At 33.9% G+C, this 17,788-nt stretch overlaps 2 protein-coding genes across 2 annotated transcripts in view; both read right to left on the bottom strand.

The window, feature by feature from the left end:
* Positions 1-7,292, bottom strand: part of LOC117122211 — a 12,549-nt gene extending 5,257 nt beyond the window's left edge. Inside the window, exons 1-6 of the mRNA XM_033267720.1 lie at positions 6,407-7,292; positions 5,354-6,004; positions 4,054-4,099; positions 3,843-3,913; positions 2,750-2,796; positions 488-648 (exon numbers count right to left, since the gene is read on the bottom strand). Coding sequence (XP_033123611.1) covers positions 488-648; positions 2,750-2,796; positions 3,843-3,913; positions 4,054-4,099; positions 5,354-6,004; positions 6,407-7,265 — 1,835 coding nt within the window. The 5' untranslated portion in view covers positions 7,266-7,292. The remainder of the gene's footprint in view (positions 1-487; positions 649-2,749; positions 2,797-3,842; positions 3,914-4,053; positions 4,100-5,353; positions 6,005-6,406) is intronic.
* A 7,567-nt stretch (positions 7,293-14,859) lies between these two features.
* The window catches only part of LOC117122210 (disks large-associated protein 5-like), a 12,363-nt gene continuing 9,434 nt past the window's right edge, over positions 14,860-17,788 (bottom strand). Inside the window, exons 13-15 of the mRNA XM_033267719.1 lie at positions 17,283-17,377; positions 16,380-16,464; positions 14,860-15,820 (exon numbers count right to left, since the gene is read on the bottom strand). Coding sequence (XP_033123610.1) covers positions 15,642-15,820; positions 16,380-16,464; positions 17,283-17,377 — 359 coding nt within the window. The 3' untranslated portion in view covers positions 14,860-15,641. The remainder of the gene's footprint in view (positions 15,821-16,379; positions 16,465-17,282; positions 17,378-17,788) is intronic.

The following is a 17,788-nucleotide window of genomic DNA, read 5'->3' as shown; positions in this document are numbered from 1 at the left end:
TTGGTAGAACCAAGTCTTCTCGGATAAGGACTTAAAATGGAGGTCCATTGTATACATCTGGCTCGTGTGCACTTTAAAGAACCCATTGCATCTTTCGGAAAAGTAGGGGGTTACCCCGATGTTATGGTTCATTTCAGCCCCTGTCGTTGTGGAATGATGTGAACATGTATCTACCAAGAAGCGCCTCACGGCTGCTAGGTAGTCACGGACCACGCCCCATACGCAATTCAGCAAAATGATGCTGCAAGTTATGGGTTATTCTCCTACCTTTACCTTTAATAACATTTTATATGTATATGTCTCAAACTATGTCAAAGTGTCTGTATAGTAGGCCTATATATATATATATATATACAAATATATATATATATATATATATATATACATAAATACACACATACATTTATACATACATACATGCACACATACACCCATAAAACACATGCATACGCACATACATACATATGTATACATACATATATATTACCTTGACATTATGTTCTCTACATCATACGTATTTGTCATCAGGTGTCGCAGTTCTCCACTATTTAATATATCATTGAATCGGTTGTTATCTATACATTCTTCCTTAACAAGTTTAAGATCTGTGTAGCTTTTTTCTACATGTTCATATAATTTTGTTAGTTCCTGAAAAAAAAGAAGCAAATGTTCATCTTTCCATTCGACTACTAGTAAACTTTCTCAAATTTGTTTATTGTCATTTGCCATTTGCATAAGTAAGTTTTTAAATTAATAGGCCTACTTTCTATTTGCTTAATAAGTTTTTCAATTAATGTTCCTCCTTGCTTTCTCGTTTATCTTTGCACACTGTGTTTCAATTATAATAGTGATAAACGACTCGCTCATGGTACATGGTGCTCACAATGTGTTCTTTAACTCAATGAGGTAATATTAGTACTACTGTATAGTCCACAGATTGCGGCATCGAAGGCGTCGAAGTACTCAAATTCATTGTCCTTATCGTGAACCTAGATTAAGAATTCATTTTAAAATTATATTTAACTAATCAGTTAAATTTGAATTAGGCCTACAACATTAATGATCTCAGTAAGTAACGTGGTAAAGCGTACAACATAAATAAGGACTAACTAAACACAGCATGATTGCTTTGAAATCACCACCCCAAGCCCAAACCAAGTATATGGAAGGGTCTAGGAATATCTAGCTCATAGATGCCGACCAAAAAATGGGTACCGGATTTTATTATTCATATATGATTTTATAGCAATGATAATTCTAAAAACAAAGGCCTAGTTAGGCTATTGACTTGTATTGTATTATCATAATAATTCAAAATAGCCACGTAATGAAATTCTAAATCAAGGCTGTGCTAAAAATAAGGAAATACTTCATAAACGCACAGAGAGCATGGCAATTGCATTCGTGTAGTCGTGTGATCATTTTATCCCCTGGTTTAATTTCACAACACGGATGCCTACTTATTGTTTTCTTTATTTTAGTAATAATTTGCTATTCATCTGACAAAAGGGAACTTATGTCCAATCGTAGTCCAATTTTACTATTATAAAAAAAACACAAATTCTGTATTATACGATATTTGTAATTATTTATTTAAAAAAAGCAAGTGTAGGACTAAGCCTACCACGCAGTGGCGTATCAAACGGGTGGCGTGGCAAAAAGACGCTCGCACCCTCCCCCCTCCCTATCATGTCTTCATTATTAAGATATCTGTGTTAACTTTTCATCATGGATAAGCCTACCCCCATGATAGTAAAAATTCAATGTGAAGTTATATTACCGTAGGTGCGTGATGCCTATCAAATAACTAATACCATTCCCCCAAATTCGTCGAATATCAGTAAGTTCCCGGGGGCCCTGGTCCCCAGTCTACATGCTCCCTTCGCTCGCGTATACCGAAAAACGTCGCTTCCTCATACCATGACTTCCTCATCATTTTTACCATGAAGCCTATCCTTTAATAATACCTTTTTAATAAGAATTCATTGAAGTTTTAGAAATTTAATAATAATAATATGGTGTTTTTTATATATATTTTTGTAATATGATATTAATTTTTCACAATTCTAATGCAATTATTTGAATGTTTTGATATTTCGATATGTATTTTTTAAACCTGGCATGTTTCCTATGTTGTCTTTATTTGTTGATTGTAAACAAACGTTTTCAGCCATTGGTTGCTGTTTTATTTAGTGTTTATATCTTAATAAATAAATAAATAAATAAATCCTCATGATACTTTGAATTCATTGTAAAGCAGCCACGACGTTAGACTTTAGTTTGGACAATTATGAATTCATATTACCGTCACGTGATGCCTATCAAATAACTATAAAACATACCCAAATTCGTCAAATATCCGTAGCTTCCAGGGGGCCCGGCCCCTAGTATAAATGCTCGCAACCATATAGAACATAATCCTAATTGAATTTTTCTCCGCTACACCACTGACAGGCCTATGTTGGCATATTGAAAATATAGTTTTAAGGTTTTCATGGCGAAGAAACAATAATAAATGCTTTCGGTACACCGTGTAGATATTCCAGAAAGCAACTGTTTTCTTTTTGTTGAGAGAGTCGATTGAAGCAATTCAATCGAAACATCGACAGTCTTTAAACAAAAACAATTCGTTTTAGAATTATCTACGCGGTGTACCGCAAGCACTTATTATTATATTAAATTGTCATAATAAAATGCTGAATGATATAGGACAGACCAAGACAGACCAAGACAGACCAATAATACATACCTCGCCTGATTTCCCTTCGGGTGATACATATATGCCGTCAATATCGTCTGAAAATATACACTATATAGCACACTATTTAAGCTCATAATATTAAACAAAATGCAGTATTAAACGTTGTTTGCGTATCACTACACATTTGCAGTGTATGTTTTAAATAGGCATATATAAAACTGTAAATTCGTCATCTCTATGTGGCAAATATTGAAAATACTCAACTGTTTTTAATAACACATTTTGTAGTTTGCTACACAATATTTTGAGTATATTATAATGATTACGGGGACCTCTACAGTATGCGCTTATTAAATAAGTACCTGTATTTAAGACAGAATGCTAATTAAAAAACCGAAAACGTTGTTATTGTGCTTTATCTTGATTTTCTGCTATTTCAGCAAATGTAGCATAAGTAACATAACTAGTCACACGCAGTTAATAAGCGTCAAAAGGGGGTCTAGACCGTTAAGGAATAACAGAGGGGTCCAATATAGTCTTTAGAAATTAACACCATTGACAACATCTGTTAGGGCCCTATAAATCAAATCAGAAAGAAACTGAAGCAATATGATTTTATATATAAACAATTTTTACATAGACCTATAGATAGAGCCATTAGCTTTAAAGGAGGTAGTCAATGAAACCCTGGTCATTAAGATTAACTATAATGGTTCATTTACTATTTTTAGTTCCAGACATAAAAAGGTCCAAATACTTTCTTGATTTGACATCTATTCATTAATTCAATATATATTTGCTCCAAAAGCCATCAATAGGCTATTATCCGCCATACAAGAAACATTACATTTACATTCAGATAGGCCTCATTTTGCAATAGCCAGAAAAATCTAGGAAACAATTTGTTCAAATAGGAGACGTTATTTCTTTTGATTATGCATTATTTCAAAGATACATTCTTATATCAATTTATAATCTCAGTATCATTGTCTATGCCGACGCAGGTAACACAGTTTACCTAGAGGACACAATTTGACGAGACCGAACTAAGGAATCTTTCATCATTCAACATTCGACACTTCGCCAGAAGGACGAATTCCGCCTTTTGTTTTGTAACTATTGAGATTGAGGGCATACATACCGTAGTAATCGGCAAGTTTTGGTACTGGGGACATCAGATTTTGGTATGTTCTTACTGGTAGTACAGGTGAGCTAGTGTATAAACATAATATATCTATTTTCAGAAACAAATATAAATTCAAAACGCATATTACCTAAATAAACTGGTATCTTACGATATTAGTCCTATGAGTGCAGAAAATATATGCTGACTCATTGTTACATGGACTTACATTGGAGCGACCTCACTTCCTCCAGTGGTGGTGTTTTCTTCACGTTCTGAAATCCATTAAAAATAGGATCTTGCTGAATAAAGTAATAAATACTTTTGTATTATATTCTCATTTAACATTAACAATATCCGACTATTAGGCCTACAATGCATTGTTTGAAGGTGAAATGTTACAATGGTAAATGGTAATGGTAATGGTTGGAGACTTATAAAGCGCAAAGTACATGGTCTCTATGCGCAAAACAAGGAAAAACAAAGCCTGTCTCTTATACACATCTAGATGTGTATAAGAGACAGATTTACTATTCTGTGATGTCGCATCAACCAATTCTGTTTCGATAAATGTTTGTTCGACCTGTTGGTTCTGTTGAACTGGTACCTTATCTGGTTTCTGGTCTTCTAGCTGTGTTTGCTGTTTCATTATTTTGTCTTCTTCAACACTTCCCTTGGTAATCACTTCACTTTGAGTATTTCCTTTGTTCTCGGACGTGTTTTCGTGACAGACTAAAAAACAAGAGAAGGTGCTGAATTTCCGCTTGTATGAATTTACATTAGAAAATAAGAGGGGTTTAAGTCCTTAGGAATGCTATCTACCTCATTTTTGTACCTCGTGTAGGAATATTTACGTCAAGGAAACGGGTTATTTAGGCCCAGGTTTATGCAGCAACCACAAAAACATTATTAGACGCCGAGAGGGTATTGAAAATTAGAATATAATTATATATTATTCATCATTTTAATGATTTTTCAAGTTACTTCAGTCATTAAATATAATTCCTAATTGGTAATCATGGCAATATATTTGATGAGAAAATTAGAGAAAAAATATGTGCAACTGATGTAGGTCTATAATCTGTCTCTTATACACATCTAGGTGGGGGGGGGCGATCGAAAGACAACACTACCCTAGGGGGATCGGGAAGCTTTTGTTTTCTAGACGCCTGGAAATAGCCTCTGAGGCGTTTTGAGCGATTAATAATTTCTTTTTCTTTTTTTCTCTTATTCTCCGCACTGACCCACCCACCAACTCCGCCCCTGCGATTAACGTGAATATAATGTTTAGAATTGCATAAACTATTATTGATGCTGGGAGCCTAGCTCACACAAAATTATACTCGCTTATCTAACTAAGTAGACCCACTTCAGAAGCTTCGGCCCCTTCCTGGTAAATTCTATTGTGCGCTACCATTATAGTTAGATACATACAGTATGATGCATTTTTGATAATGAAATTGGTCCTATATTACAAATTGCTTAAATTATTTACAAAAAGAACACATATATATACATAGGTTTCTTACCGTTATTTATAGTATTCTCTTTACCGGATATTTTTCTTCTTAAAGTCTCGACTGCATTATCATCTAGTACATCGAGGCTTTCGAAGCGATTAACAATGTAAGCGACATGCCCACCTTCAATAACTCCGGGTTCTTTTAATTCAGCTGCATTTTCAGCAGCCTGCTTTGTAGAGTTTTCCAAGACATCATGTTTTTGTTGCATACTTTCATTACTCTTTGAAGCAACTACCCGGCAACGTATTTCCTTATGCTCACTTTTTTCATCGACTACAGGAACTTCCGCATAATCCTCCTCCTGCTCGATATCATAGTATACTGCATCGTCCTCGTTTATTTTGGCGTAGTCTTCTTCTTTTTCGTAATCGCATTCCTCTTGTCTATCAGTTTCCGCGGAGCTCTGTAAACATGTTGCTTCCTTAACCTCATTTATCGTAATTTCAAATGATTTACTATTCTGTGATGTCGCATCAACCAATTCTGTTTCGATAAATGTTTGTTCGACCTGTTGGTTCTGTTGAACTGGTACCTTATCTGGTTTCTGGTCTTCTAGCTGTGTTTGCTGTTTCATTATTTTGTCTTCTTCAACACTTCCCTTGGTAATCACTTCACTTTGAGTATTTCCTTTGTTCTCGGACGTGTTTTCGTGACAGACTAAAAAACAAGAGAAGGTAGCTGAATTTCCGCTTGTATGAATTTACATTAGAAAATAAGAGGGGTTTAGGTCCTTAGGAATGCTATCTACCTCATTTTTGTACCTCGTGTAGGAATATTTACGTCAAGGAAACGGGTTATTTAAGCCCAGGTTTATGCAGCAACCACAAAAACATTATTAGACGCCGAGAGGGTATTGAAAATTAGAATATAATTATATATTATTCATCATTTTAATGATTTTTCAAGTTACTTCAGTCATTAAATATAATTCCTAATTGGTAATCATGGCAATATATTTGATGAGAAAATTAGAGAAAAAAAATGTGCAACTGATGTAGGTCTATAATATTGATAATTATCAAGTCCATATTTCAGTATAGAAGCCATATAAAACCCTACCTTTTATCTGCCACTCAGACATTAGACTTTTAATGCAGGCAACTATATCGTCAATTTCACATCGTCTGTGTCTCTCCATTTGCCAACATTTCAACATCATTGGTTTCATCAACTCTGGAAAGTCTTTAGGTATTTCGAGCAAAATTCCCCGTTTCACCTTGGTTTCAATATCGGAAATTAAGTGATCCGACCACGGTTGTTGACATGTCCACAACTCCCAGAAAACAACGCATAATGAGTAAATATCTGATTTTTGAGAAACCACCCGATCATCCGTAATAACCTCGGGGGCTGCCCATGATTTAGTACACCCGCCGAATCTAGAAACTACTGATTCTGTACTGGTGAGTTCTTTCGAGATGCCGAAGTCGCATATTTTCAAACGCTTTAACGATTCTTCACCTTTTTCATGAATAATATCATCACTTAGAAGAACGTTAGGTGATTTTATATCTTTGTGGGTAATACGACGCCCATGCAGGTATTGAATGCCAACAGCAATATCAAGGCACCAGTGAGTAAACTGTCTTCGTGGAAGCCTTGCTCCAACTTTCTCTTTGCGTTTAGATGCCAAGAAGTTCAAAAGATCGCCTCCTGAAGCATATTCGATGACAATCCCACTGGAAAATGGAGGGTTTACAATTCCGTAGAATTTAATGATGTTTGGGTGATCAAGTTTTCTGAGAATATTGACCTCTTTATCGTGAAGTTGCTTATTGTAGATCTTAATTGCAACTTGCCGATTATTTTGTGATGTCCACAATGCCTTGTGAATCATTGTTCCAGAACCAGCGCATCCAATTTGGAGTACATCTGTAAAATCCCCGAACGGTATCGCGTATGACTCGTGTGAATCCATAGTACCAAATGGAAACGGAGTTTTGGTTTGTAGGCCTACTTTGTATAACACAAATACATTGCAGTTTTTCGAGGTCAGTCGGAAGTCCGGTACTGTACGTAAAAGGCCGACGACGAAGAAGTTGTGTAAGCCTACGTCACTAGCCTAGGCACAGTAGATTGGTTGTCGTTGAAATGGCAATTTGTATGTGTTGTGTACTACAAACGGGACATAAGCTGTCGAAATTAATATAGAGCATATAGATAAATATTTTTTTTTCTTTATGCATGTACTAACTTATTTCCTGATACGTAAATAATAATAACAGTGCTCAAATAGGAACATGTTGTTATAATCGTATCAAGCATAGCTCATCAACAAAAGCTCCTTTATTTGAGTTGTATGAAAAAAGGTGTCTCTGGTGGGATTCGAACCTGCAACCTCTCGCTGTCAAGGGCAGTATCATAGCCATTAGACCACAGAGACCTATAGGATTATGTGCAGTCCTAACCTCCAAGCACTTTCTCTCATACAACTGACTGAAACACTCACATGGTGGAGCAGTGGTTAAGCTAGTACCAAAAATAATAAATACCTGTACATTAGTCCATCGAAGACAAGACGAGGACAGAGCAGCTCGCGATATAGTGAAACGCCGATGATGGCGTCCATGGAGTAATTTTCGTCCATCCTAGTTGCGGCGCTATATGTTTATAATCAACAGGTAATGTAAGGCACCGCTCGGGTTTGTTTCCTTATTTCTCCACTCCGTCAAAATGGTCAATATTATTTCCTCCATTGTAGAGAGGGCGGATGTTCCTTCAATTTTAATGCAAACTACGCGAAGAGCTCATTCTAGTACCTAATAGGTTAAAGCTAGGAAATCATAGAAACTTGTATGAAAAAAGGTGTGTGTTATTTTTTATGATTTCCCAGGTAAGACCTACTTTAATTTCTCAATATATTGAGACATATCTAGTTGTCTCAGATATTAATAAATCAATCTTGACTATTTAACAATACATTTAACAATACATAGTCCATAATGTGAGAGTTACAACATGGATTACCAATATGACGCGTTACATATCTGCCTGAAATTTCACTGTTCCCTGATATCTGCAATTTGCAATTCACGTCGTTAAAACACCTCTAAGAAAACAAGAAATATAATATCCGGCAATCTATAAAACAAACCTTTTCCGGGGGACATCCCCGACTATAATCTTACAATACCGGTACATTGTTTGGAGGTGAAATGTAACAATGGAAATTTTGCTGATGCTGTTCCAAGATATACCAAAACTGATTTTTAAAGTGATTGGTTTTCCCATATTTTCACAAGAAAATATATCTTCAAAGGGGTGTTAAACACCCCCCCCCCAAAACAAAACAAATCTGTATCTGGGCAGATGTGTATAAGATCACGGTCAAGTAGTTAAAAATCACCTAAAATCACCTTATTTTGCGAATTAGCGCCCCTCAACTGATCATCGAGCTCCCCACTTCACCGTCGCCCCTACCCCATCAGTACCCCCATTTCAAGACTTTTAGATACACCACCGTATTTACTGTAAAGTAGTACGAATACTGTATTCTGTTGAAAGTATAAACACTTTTCAAAACCAGGCAACATATTATACCGACTTCCGCTGCATTTTCCATTGGGCCTCAGCTTACAAGCGAAAGGTGATTTTTATTTGAGGTATTTATAGCCTCAGTGGGATGTCTATAAGACAATCTATAAGACAAACCTTTTCCGGGGAACATCCCCGACTATTAGGCCTACAATGCATTGTTTGAAGGTGAAATGTTACAATGGTAAATGGTAATGGTAATGGTTGGAGACTTATAAAGCGCAAAGTACATGGTCTCTATGCGCAAAACAAAGAAAAACAAAGCTATCCTAGGCTACACAGAAACTAAAAGTCAGAAGAGACAGACTATTGCAGAAGAGCCATCGTTTTCCTGCAATTTGAGACCACTGGCAATTAAATGACGAAGGTCCAACATGGGGAGCTTAGCTTTGAATATACGCCGCTTCAGAGCCTTATTTGGAATAAACAACTCCCTCGAATAAACGCCCCAATGCCTTTATTTTTTCCTCGAATAAAGGCCCCCCTTCCCCTAATGACTGTAAAAACTAATGGAGGCACCATCATTCTCAACACATTCTATTACTGTAATTTGCTACTCCAGTTTTCAAACCTTTGGGGTCAATAATTTTGTTTATGATCACGACATGGACATACAAATGTCGTACCTCAGCCCCAACCATGGTGGGCCTGAAGTGGTATATTTCCAATTCCTCAATGCGCCTCTGTTTAAAGTTGTACTTTCTCTGCGAATCATCTATCTATAATCTTAATACGGAGATTTCGCAACCTAACGAAAACGATAGCAAACACGAATACGTCATTTCGTATGATTGATATAAGGAGTCAGGTGTAGCCCTAAAAATAACCTGGATTAGAAGGTTTGTATTGACGCCCAACGCTGCAATATCTTTAATAGAAACCACCATTAATGATTCTAATGACATTGATGGTGGCTCCGCTATATTTCTTGAACGCATTAATAGAGAAATATGTCCAAATCGATTCTGGTATGATGTAGTAACTGCATGGTCAAATTTTTAAAATTTAAACACGCCATTGGTCGATAGTGATATGTTTAAACAAAAATTATGGCTAGAAAAGGTATCCATACGGTCAATGATATTATTAATTACTATGGATCATGTTTGACTATGCACGAATGTGTTAATAAATTTAACATCAATACAAATTTCATATACTACGGATTGATTCGCTCAATAAAAAAAATCACTAAACCGTACTAATTTTGAATGTCGATTAGTAGGAATCACTTTTCCGTTTAATATTGAGGCGATTTTAAAGGACCGTAAAGGGTCTAAGAGAATATATACCGGTAACGTATTTTATTCTAATTTGGTTTATAAGGAAAGTTATAAAGAAAAATGGCAGAGGATAAACTAGGCTGTGTTCGAGCTTTCTTAACTTTTACATAGTGATACCTACTGGCACTGACTTCTGTGAGACAATAGATAATAAAGCAAAACACAAGGGCGGCTCTGGGTTCAATTTTAGGGGGAGGGGGTCAGAATGTTTCCAAGTTTTGATTCCTAGGTGGTGGTAAATGAGCTTTCCTGACTTCTGCGGTGTATTTTGATAACTTTTAAGTTCTTTACAATTCAACGTTTTTACCCTCTTGGAAACGGTCAGGTAAATTGTCTCATTCTTATTACAGTAAATAGGCCTAGAATGTCAAGATTTCAAAACAAATCTGTATCTGGGCTATTGACAACAATGCGACTGTTTGACTTTGCTGCACACACTGTGCGGTATCATCCTTGTGTCAGCTTCCTCATGATTGCAAAATTGATTTGGCACAGGTAGCCCCTCTACTGCAACGCCGTTGTTTTGAATAACATGACATTCATTGCTATGCGCCACGAAAACTTATAAATCAGAAAGAATCTTTCTTTCAAATCTTACAAAAAAGAATTCGACAAGTCATCGTAACCATCATCATCATCATCATCGTTGTTAACAACATGAACCTTTAATATTGTTACTATATAATATATATTTATGTGTTATATTATTATAAAGCACAGATACCACTTTTTTTTGCATAAAATTACATCTATTACTACCCTTTTTATTATTAATATAATAATAATAATTATTATTATTTGCAAATCCTGGCGCCATCCTGGTGATGAAAAGAGGTGGTACATATCACAATGGTCATGCAACACTTCAATATTTGTGTTTTGCATTTGTTATTGCGTATACAGTACAGTATTTCTATGTAGGCTTATCATAAATATGCAATTAAATACAAGAAAGAAATGTTGGCATTAAGACCTGTGGCTTTGTTTTTTTTTTTTTTTTTTTTTTTGAACAAATATACCCAGTCTCCGAAGGGAATCAGAGGATTTTGGCATTTCTATATTGTTTAATTAAATTGTTTTGTAACCAGAATTATACTGTACTGCAATTAACAATCATCACCGCCACACTATCTTAGGCTACAGGCATCATTAAAAATCAACATGAAATTCAATTGTCAATCAACTTTTTATTTAATAATTATCTGTCTATCATTCAAAGTTTACAAAAATGTAAATAAACAAATACTGTATACGAATTGTTCTAGTAATTTGAGTTATTGTACAGTAACGTCAGCCTATACCTAACAACATGCACAATTAAATAATAACATTTTAATAACAATGACTTAACAATAAAAAGTAATAATAATGAATTTATATATAATTAATAAAAATATAACAATAATAATAATCGATTATGTTGCATCTGTTGCTTGCATCTACATATTCACTGCTGTTAATACGACATATGATTATTGAAGTATTTTCTGTAAGCCATTTCTGACCTTAATTAATAATATAACGTACAATGTAAATTTACTCACTACAAATATTTCATCCGTGTCCTCTATTCATGAAATATTTATAGTGGTTGTTAAGTCTGTGTTTACATTCGGTTTCACCTACAATAATTACCGTTTAATTAAATTACCGTTTTCTAGATACGCCACTGGAGAGTGTGGGAGAAGCCTACAGCCCTATGTATAAAAAAGTCGTATTTAATTGATTTGTAATGTTAACAATTTACAATTAAACATACCTACGTTCATAAAAATAATGTTAAGACATTGTTATTCTTTTCACATGCTAAGTTTAAAAAAAATTGGGTTTTTGAACTATATAGACGAATGGTTGAATAGTGGAGAAAATTGGTATGATGTATTACTGTGCTGTTGATAGTCCTACCAGGGGCTAAAGGACCAAGTGACTTATTTTCTGGGTGGGTTAATTCCTTTATTCATTTGTTTGTCTTTTTCTTTGTTTTTTATTTTTTGTCCTGCTTGTGTGCTTTCTTTTTTTCTCCCCTTTGTTCTGTGTTCTGTATGCATTTGAAAACGTTCCATTCATTAATTCTGTTTCATTCATATGCAACAAACATTCACTATCATTCATTAGGAAAAAAAATGATATGTTGTCTGTCTCTTATACACATCTAGATGTGTATAAGAGACAGGTATTAGGGTGGTACATTTCACAATGGTCATGCATCACTTCAATATTTGTGTTTTGTATTTGTTATTGCGTATACAGTACAGTAGGCTTATCATGTATATGCAATTAAATACAAGAAAGAAGTGTTGGCATTAAGACCTGGGGCTTTTTTTTTAAACAAATATACCTAGTCTCCGAAGGGAATCAGAAGATTTTGGCATTTCTATATTGTTTAATTAAATTGTTTTGTAAACATTATACTGTACTGCAATTAATAATCATCACCACCACACAGCTGTTATAGGCTACAGGCATCATTACAAATCAACATGAAATTCAAGTGTCAATCAACTTTTTATTTAATAATTATCTGTCTATCATTCAAAGTTTACAAAAATGTAAATAAACAAATACTGTATACGAATTGTTCTAGTAATTTGAGTTATTGTACAGTAACGTCAGCCTATACCTAACAACATGCACAATTAAATAATAACATTTTAATAACAATGACTTAACAATAAAAAGTAATAATAATGAATTTATATATAATTAATAAAAATATAACAATAATAATAATAATCGATTACAGGTATGTTGCATCTGTTGCTTGCATCTACCTATTCACTGCTGTTAAGGCCATATACGACATATGATTATTGAAGTATTTTCTGTAAGCCATTTCTGACCTTAATTAATAATATAACGTACAATGTAAAATGTACTCACTACAAATATTTCATCCGTGTCCTATCTTCATGAAATATTTATAATGGTTGTTAAGTCTGTGTTTACATTCGGTTTCACCTATAATAAATTACCGTTTTCTAGATACGCCACTGGAGCCAGGGGAAAAGCCCCGGTGGGGTCAGTGTGGGAGAAGCCTACAGCCTTATGTATAAAAAAAGTCGTATTTAATTGATTTGTAATGTTAACAATTTACAATTAAACATACCTACGTTCATAAAAATAATGTTAAGACATTGTTATTCTTTTCACATGCTAAGTTTAAAAAAAAGTGGGTTTTTGAACTATATAGACTAACGGTTGAATAGTGGAGAAAATTGGTATGATGTATTACTGTGCTGTTGATAGTCCTACCAGGGGCTAAAGGATCCAGAATTTTACAAACGGCGGGGTGGGGGCACAACAGTTTCAGAATAGATAATTAAGTGAGTAGCACATAACATTAATATGCATTGACATTTTTAAAATTTAGTGGCAAGACGAGGGGGAACATGCCTCCCCGTGTCCCCTACACTGGATCTGCCCCTGTGTCACACTACTACACCAATGATCTGTGCACCTTCTGATACCGTATACGTAAGAATAATTTAAATTTCTCTGGTGAATAAAACTTAAATACAGTTACTCCAATTTACAAATTGTAAATCTACACTGTTACAACACTATAATAATTCAATCAATACTGTTACAACACTATAATAATTCAACTAACTGGAGACAAACCCGTGAATTCTATGTGCGAAATTCTACAGTTTTAAAATATAGGGGCTAAGTGCTTTCTAGCGGCCATTTTTTAGTCGGATTTGCCAAGACTGTACAGTAATTCAAACACGGAATAATTATCAAAAAGTACAAAAAACACTTTAGAACTTTAGTGCACAGAGCATTTTTTACATTTAGAACAAATACAAAAATAGGGCGACGATAAATTCGCCCTTGTTGTAGTTCGCACTAACTGCATCCGCTCGAATTGACTGGCATCCACTTTTCTGTGCCAAATCGACGCTTCTATTTGTTACGCGTAAATCGCGGAGAACGCTATCTTGTGTTTATATTAGATCTTTGCTCTAAATTAACTTTCTCGTCGGTTCCGCTCTCAGAATGAGAAAAATAATAAAAAATAAGAGACTTGTGACAAGTCTAATAGCCTATGTGATTAAAGAACGCAGTAAAAATTCTGGAAAAAAGTAGATGATTGCATTCCAGTGTACTGCCGAATTGACTACAAGGATTTTATCAATTCTAGAAGTCCATGTACAGTAAATACATTTTAAAAAATGGTCCCTCCCCAATGGTTATATTTTCATCAACTTGCAGGATAAAATAAATACTGTAAGTTGGTGGTTGCTCCAGTAAAACTACATTCACATCAAGCCTGGGTTCCGGTCCGGAGCCTATGAAGAAAAAATCGTGAAAAATGGGTTCAGTGGTAAAGAATAGGACCATTCACATGAAATTCGAACGATTTCCAATCGTGACTCCAGATCTGGACCCATGAATCTGAGCCATTTGCATCCTGAAATTGTACGTTTTGTTTTCTTTGACCAATCAGCAACAAGCTTGGTTGGTTAAAACCAATAGAACACATATGTACTTAACCCAAATAACCGTGTTCCATGCGCGATGTGAACGCAGTGTTCAAAAAACATAGCAAGTCACGATTTTTTGTCCGGGCTTGATGTGAGCGTAGCTTTACTCGGGCAGTCCGCAGGAATTTAAATAAAATCAATAATTTAAATGAATTTTTCTATGTAATATCTTATAGAGTACTGCATAAAAAAAAACCTCGCAAAAAAATTGATAAATGTCAAGTGTTGTACACAAACCTTTAATCAGATAGAAAAATGTAAAATACTGAAGTATTGTAGAAATCCAAATTACTGAGATGAAAATAAAACAGTGGAGAACTTACTACCTGTACAGTACTTACTACAATTCTCATTAAGGATAATCAACAGGGTATCAAATCATTATGTATCAGATCCTTGGTTTATCATATGATGGCTAATAATGGCACATGCAATATATCTCATGACTAATTTATAATTATATTTCTTAATGATTATATAACTTTTTCATAATGATAGGTGTACAGTACAGTATTTGTACAGTATGTACTGGTATACTGTATATGAATTCTTTTAAGGAACACTAAATATTATTATTTGAAACTACATTAAACATAATATGAAGATTTTCTATTCTATTTATTTCATTATAGATCCTATTTAGCTTTGTCCACACTGTAACATTTTCTGAGACAAATATCATGCCTATATATGTTTGTTACTGTATATAAAACTTGACAGAGCCTTAGGATTTGTGTTTTACCCATCCCAGGAATTTTCTAAAACCAACATATTTCTTGATTGCTCTACTATTTGGAATATGAAAAATGTAAAACTGTCTATTACAAATGTTTTCAGAATATACACATTAGCTTCTTTCCATTTATCTTGGATTTCTCTCTCTATTCTACTGTATGTCCACATGGCATAAAAGTCAAATTTATATTCCACGACTTTAGTTTTCTACAATCATGCAAATCATGATGTTAAATCTCTGACGGTGAACACTGGTTAAATTTCTTTCAGAGGGAAAAACAAAATTTTGTCTAGAGGTTGCGGCTGCAGATCAGAATCATCAGACTCAGGACGGTGAAATCGAGCAGAGCGTCGTACCGGTGAAAAGATGACTTCTTTGTTAGGAAGACTAATGGCAGCTAAACGTTCCACCAGACCATACTCTACATTTTCACCTGTGAAATGTAAATACTGCCCATAATTTGTCTTGTCAAGCAAAATTTAAATGTCATGTCAAAATGAAACTGTAACAAAATTTGAGAGATTGTTATATTAATATTTGATTAAATGATCAAACATTATTTATCTTAAGTATTTTAAATTATAGAATACAGTATAAAATATTCTTACTCTATAAACTAAAAAATAATGCTAAACCTCCAAATTGTTATTCAAAATCAATTTTCATATGAAAGAGCCATTTATTTAATAATAATAATGCAAATAAATCATTAAAAAATGTTTTAAAAAATCCCAAAGTAAATTAGAATACATAACTTCATAAAATTACACTTGTACTGCAGAGTGTAGAAACATATGATCACTACATAGTGACTTCTCAGAAAATAATAAGAAAATATGAAATTGGCCTATATAGCCCTACAATGTAAAAAATTATTAAAATTCTAACATCTAAAAAAAAAATCATATTAACCAATATAAAATAAATTTGGGATAGAACATAAGTACTGTATTCAAAATACTGTACAGTACTTTAATAAGGAAAAAGATTACCATTTTCAGGTGTTGGAGAATCAAAACAAATAAGGTCTTCTGTTGTTGAAACACCACTTGAAAGAGGATCATTTGAAGTTTTTAACTATAGCAGGAAAATTAAAGAAAGATATTGAGTTGACTTTTTTAAATGAGAATTACAATTATGGATGTTCGAAGCTGACAGTAAGATAAGATTATATTCGACTTAGTAGAAAGAAAGGTAAAGGTAGTTAAATAACCCATAATTCGTAGCTTCATTGTGCACTTATAATAATTTCATGTTCATATCATTCCTCGACAGGGGCTCTTCTGAAAGATGCAATGGGTTCACACAAGTCAGAAGTGTACACGTGACCTCCATTTTAAGTCCTTATCTCATCTACCATCTGATCCCCATCAATTGTCGAAGTTCAAGGCTGTAGTTAGCGGTGCAGCTGCCTTACTGCCCAGTCACTAAATTTGCACAAAGGGCATATGCTTATATGAATTAGCATTACATCCACTATGGAGTACTAAGCCACATTAATATGCACATTGGTTTGTTACATTTGTTATACTACCTACTAAGTGGTCATAATGTATAAGTTTTCACAGCATTTTTTTCTTCTTATGTATCAGATCTGATATTCAATAAAACATTTTAAAAATCTCACCAATTGTTATCCAACTTATATTTAATTGTTGTTATAAGTTTACACGGCTGTAAGAGGCACTCAGTCCCCTATGGTAGCACTGTCCACGTCAGTAAATAATGTAAAAACAATTTTTTAAACGCTTTTACTTTCATTTTTGTATGTCACCGCTAATGATTGAGAGTTTAGACGGTATCAACGTGCAATATAATTAATACTATACACAAAAGATAACATGCAAGATAACATAAATACATGCAGTGATTTCCCTTTTATCATCCCTGTTTACCTGAAGAGGACTTTCAAAGTTGTTGATGAAATCTAACTTCTTAATATCATTCTTTGATGAGCTCTTCTTAGCTGAATAACTATTTGGGGTTTTTCCTGTAAATATATATCAAGGTATCTTTATTCATAAACAAAGTCAAAATACATTAAAAAAACATTTCTGGCAGTTCACAGAACTGAATTGCGAAAACGTTAAAAATACATTATTTATAAAATTATTAGTTATTTCAATTAAGATTCAAATTATTATTACTGTACAAATTATTTATAAAATTATTTTAATATATGTACAAATTAAGGAATTGAACATTCAGAAAAACATAAACATTTAAAAATTTACAACATAACAAGCAATATAAATAATCAGGACATAGATAAAAAAAAAATTAAAAAAAGCACAAAACAAGGGAGGTTTTACTGAGATGTGCTGAGGAAGAAAGGGTTCATAAAGAAAGAAAGCAGAGAAAGGAAAAAAAAAAAAGATGAATTATTATCCTTTTTCTTTCC

This window comes from Anneissia japonica, unplaced genomic scaffold (genome assembly GCF_011630105.1).
Source record: "Anneissia japonica isolate Jap-2015-1 unplaced genomic scaffold, ASM1163010v1 scaffold287708_len1499824_cov190, whole genome shotgun sequence".
NCBI classification, from domain to species: domain Eukaryota; kingdom Metazoa; phylum Echinodermata; class Crinoidea; order Comatulida; family Comatulidae; genus Anneissia; species Anneissia japonica.
Note: the sequence above shows the minus strand (reverse complement) of the source record. Positions and strands in the feature narration are given on the sequence as shown.